The sequence below is a fragment of the Octopus bimaculoides genome, chromosome 16 (genome assembly GCF_001194135.2).
Source record: "Octopus bimaculoides isolate UCB-OBI-ISO-001 chromosome 16, ASM119413v2, whole genome shotgun sequence".
NCBI lineage: Eukaryota > Metazoa > Mollusca > Cephalopoda > Octopoda > Octopodidae > Octopus > Octopus bimaculoides.
The window spans coordinates 46,661,195-46,665,269 of record NC_068996.1 but is presented as its reverse complement, the minus strand read 5'-3'; the positions used below and the strand labels follow the sequence as shown (position 1 = coordinate 46,665,269).

Below are 4,075 nucleotides of genomic sequence, written 5' to 3'. Positions count from 1 at the left end.
AGATCAATACCGAATTATAGCTTCCTTTTGTCGAACCGCTAATTTACGAATAGATAAACCAAAACACCTATTGTCAAACGATGATGTGGACACACACACACACACACACACACACACACACACACAGGGGCTTCTTCTAGTTTCCGTCTACAAAATTCACTCACAAGGCTTGATCAGCCCGAGATATAGAAGAAGTCACTTGCCCAAAATGTCGTAGAAGTGGGACTGAACAAGGGACCAGATGGCTGGCAAGCAAGTTTGTTACGCATAAAGCCACGCCTGCGCCCATAAGAATTTTTAACTTAAAAAACGATAGAACTAAGAAAAATAGAAATTGACTGCGGGTTTCAACGGAAAACAAATAACTAAAAATGAACTTCTATACGGTCACAACTTGCTAGACACAGCTGCCAAAGCTAATACAAACTACACTGTCTTTAAAATAAAAAATGAAAAAATACAGACATTGTAGTCCTATATACACTATATCTAAGGGATAAATGAAAAAAAGTCTAGCCGGTCATGTTTGGAATTGCTTTTGATAGGTATGTATAAGTTCGATAAAGTCCGACCTAAGTTCATTAACACTCTAAGCTAAACAAATATTACATAGTAACGACGATAGTTATAAATTACCAGTCTAATAAATTATACAAAAGCGGCTGCAACAAAACAACAATGAAGTCACTACAAATAACTGATCGTCAGACTGTAAAAAAGATAAATAAATAAACCTAAAATAAAAGAATAACAAAAATCAATAGCAAAAAAATTAACGACGATAACATTACCATCGTTATTATCATTATATAGGCAAGTCGTGAACAAACTTAGAAGTAAAATAATTACGCCCCACACGCACACCATTTCATTTATAAACAACTTTACGATAAGAAAAGGGTAGAGATGGACTATATGTAATCTGAACCTTTCCCCCACTTATTAATTTTTTTTACGGAAGTCCCACGTTTTAGGCTATGGAGATTCCGATTCTGAAAAAAAATTTTGAAAAATTTCAATTACCCCCCCCCCACCAAGCAGGCTATTTACATGCTAGAAATAACAGCCAAATCTCACAAAACTAGTGTTAGGGTTAGGTTTAGGTTTAGGGTTAGGGTTTGAGTTAGGGTTAGGGTTACCCTGTGGATCTATATAAAAACCGGGGGGGGGGGTCGAAATTTTGAAATTGAGATTTTTGAAAATTTTTTTTCCAGAATCGGATTCTCCATGGTCTGAAACATAGGATTCCGTAAAAAAAAACAAAAAAAATTTAAAAGGGGGGGGGTATACCCATATTACATATACTCTATCTCCACCAAGAAAAGTTTAGTTAAGTTTCCAAACACTTTTCTCCATATAATTCCCAGTCGCATATAGGATGTGCTATTAAAGAGAAATATTGGTATGCGGTACTCGACAGGTGGTTTGTTTTCTTTAAAATGTATTAAACAAAACATGGGGAGAGGGTCTTTTTCGTTTGAAGTAAAAAGGAAACATTTTGCTGAATAATAATGACCACAGTCGGTTTAATTAAATTAAACTTAATCAATAGCTGGTGTTCATTTACTCATCTAGTTCGGGCCCAGGGTGGAATTGAAAGAGAAAATCAGTTTCTACAAGAGTGGAACGCTGTAAAACAGTGTAAGAGATTTTCTTTAAAAAATGAATAAACACATTCTTTTCATTCTAAAGATTAAGAAGAAAAGAAAACTATTCGTTAATACTTGTATATATAGAAATAAACATACATATAAATCAACAGCGGTTCAGAACCGAAATATGAAAAACAATATAATACTTAAAGAATATAAGCGATATGAAGTGAAAATTTGAAATATTTTTTCCTGTTTGTAAGTGCATTCTTGAAAGTACATATAAATGTTCGCCTGTTCACACGTTTTTTTCATTTACAGTTGCAAAACAATATATGCAATGAAAGTTGAAAACATTTATATACAAATATAATTATATATATATATATATATATATATATATACATTAGACAGATATGTTACTTGTATTTAATTCTGAGCTGTAATTGTAGATGCTAACAAGTGGTAACCACTTTTTTTTGTAATGAATTAGCAATTGAAGGTACAGGTATACACATACATGTATGTAGATACATTTCAAATACAAAACACAAGTGTATAGACGGGATGTAAAACAGGTCATTTTCAACAAACAACAGGAAAGTACGTGTATATTTACATACATATATAAGTTCATAAAGTAAATTTAATGGGATTTAAAACTCACCTTAAGTTTTGACTTTTGTGTAAGACCAGATTGTTTATCTGCTAGAAATATGAATGCATGCCAAACCGCTTTCTCCAGTTCTTCCATCTTCAGTTCTTGCATTCACAAATTACACATTTATAATAGGCTATATATTTTATCTTTTTAAAAATATAAACACACACATGTATATATATATATGTGTGTGTGTCTTTGATATGGTGAAGGAAGGAGGCCTATCGAAAAAGTTAATTAAAACTTTGGTTGTAAGAGAACAAACTTTGTGACTTTCTCGTGTTTGAATGTTGGCCGTATTGAACAAAAAATGAGCAGTGGGCGGAAATCGGCAAGTGAGTGTGTATATGTGTGTTTGCGCGCCCGTTTGTTTGTTCGTGTATGTAAATGAGTTAGGAGCAATTGTCTTGTTTCATGTTTTATACAGGAAAATATTTTAGTGATAGACCCATAAAATAGTTTCCATTTACGGTATGTTGTGCACTTTTTATTTTGGATACTTTTCATTTGTTTTTGTTTGTTTTTTTTTCAATTTTCTTTGTTATGTTTGTTTTACGTAAATACACAGAAACGCATGTATGCACACAGACACACACATACATACATACACATACACACATACGCATACACACATACATACATACGCATACACACATACATTGTGTGTTCATATATGTATGTATGTGTATATATACAGTCACTTGTTGAATATCTATTTAGTAACACACATACACACACACATGTATGTATGTATGTATGTATGTACACACACACACACACACACACGCACACAATAATTAATTTCCTTGCTAATCTGAGATTCTGTATTTTGAATTTGTTTAGTTCGCAAATACGCACACACACACACAAACACTCACACACACACATACACGCAGCCAGCTGGACAAGCAGACAGATAGAGCGAGAGAAATTTTTGTGTAAACGTGTGTTTATGTTTCAGTCATTTGACTACGGCCATACTGGAGCACCACCTTTTAGCCGAACAAATCAACCCCCTGGACTTATTGTTTGTAAGCCTGGTGCTTATTCTATCGGATCTCTTTTGGCGAATTGCTAAGTTACGTGGACGTAAACACACCAGCATCGATTGTCAAGCGAAGGTGGTGGGGGAACAAACACACACAAACACGCACACATAAATGTATACGTACATATATATATATATACTCTTTTGCTTGTTTCAGTCATTAGACTGCGACCACGCTGCAGCACCGCCTTGAAGAATTTTTAGTGGAATGAATCGACCCCTGTACCTATTTGTTTTTAAGCCTGGTACTTATTCTATCGATATCTTTTGTCGAACTGCTAAGTTACGAAGACGTAAACAAACCAACACTGGTTGTCAAGCGGTGGCGGGGGCACAAAGCACGGATACAAAAACTCACTCGAAGATAGGGGAGTGGGGCAGAACTAGGAAGCGGGGCAAAATGAGTAATTTCTGATTTCTCATTATTTTATTTATTTATTTTGTTACCTGTTTGAAATCATGTGAGTATTACATCATTATTTTGTACTTTTACATCATCTTTAGGATTAAAAATTGGTCAACATAGTTGATGTTGTCGAAGTTGAGAGTGTCCAAAACATCGTTAGGTGACAGGTTCTCTTCTTTTTTTTTCCAAGAAATATCTCCTCAACTTTCACCTAATTGTAATTGAAGTTACTAATAAAATACTTGGATAATTTTTTATGTTTAACACTCAATATTTTTTTTTATCTCTATTGGATTCCAAGTCAATTTTTTTCCCACACCAATGTCTAATTTGATCATTTTCACTTTTCACAAGATGATGTCGAAATT

The 4,075-nt window shown here is 33.9% G+C and overlaps 1 protein-coding gene across 2 annotated transcripts in view; it reads right to left on the bottom strand.

Annotated features, from left to right (window-relative positions):
* Window positions 1–2,472, bottom strand: part of LOC106880628 (switch-associated protein 70) — a 171,453-nt gene extending 168,981 nt beyond the window's left edge. For both annotated transcript variants that reach the window (XM_052973732.1, XM_052973733.1), the window contains exon 1: window positions 2,260–2,472. In XM_052973732.1, the coding sequence (XP_052829692.1) occupies window positions 2,260–2,361 (102 nt within the window). In that variant the 5' untranslated portion in view covers window positions 2,362–2,472. The remainder of the gene's footprint in view (window positions 1–2,259) is intronic.
* Between the last annotated feature and the right edge of the window lie 1,603 nt (window positions 2,473–4,075).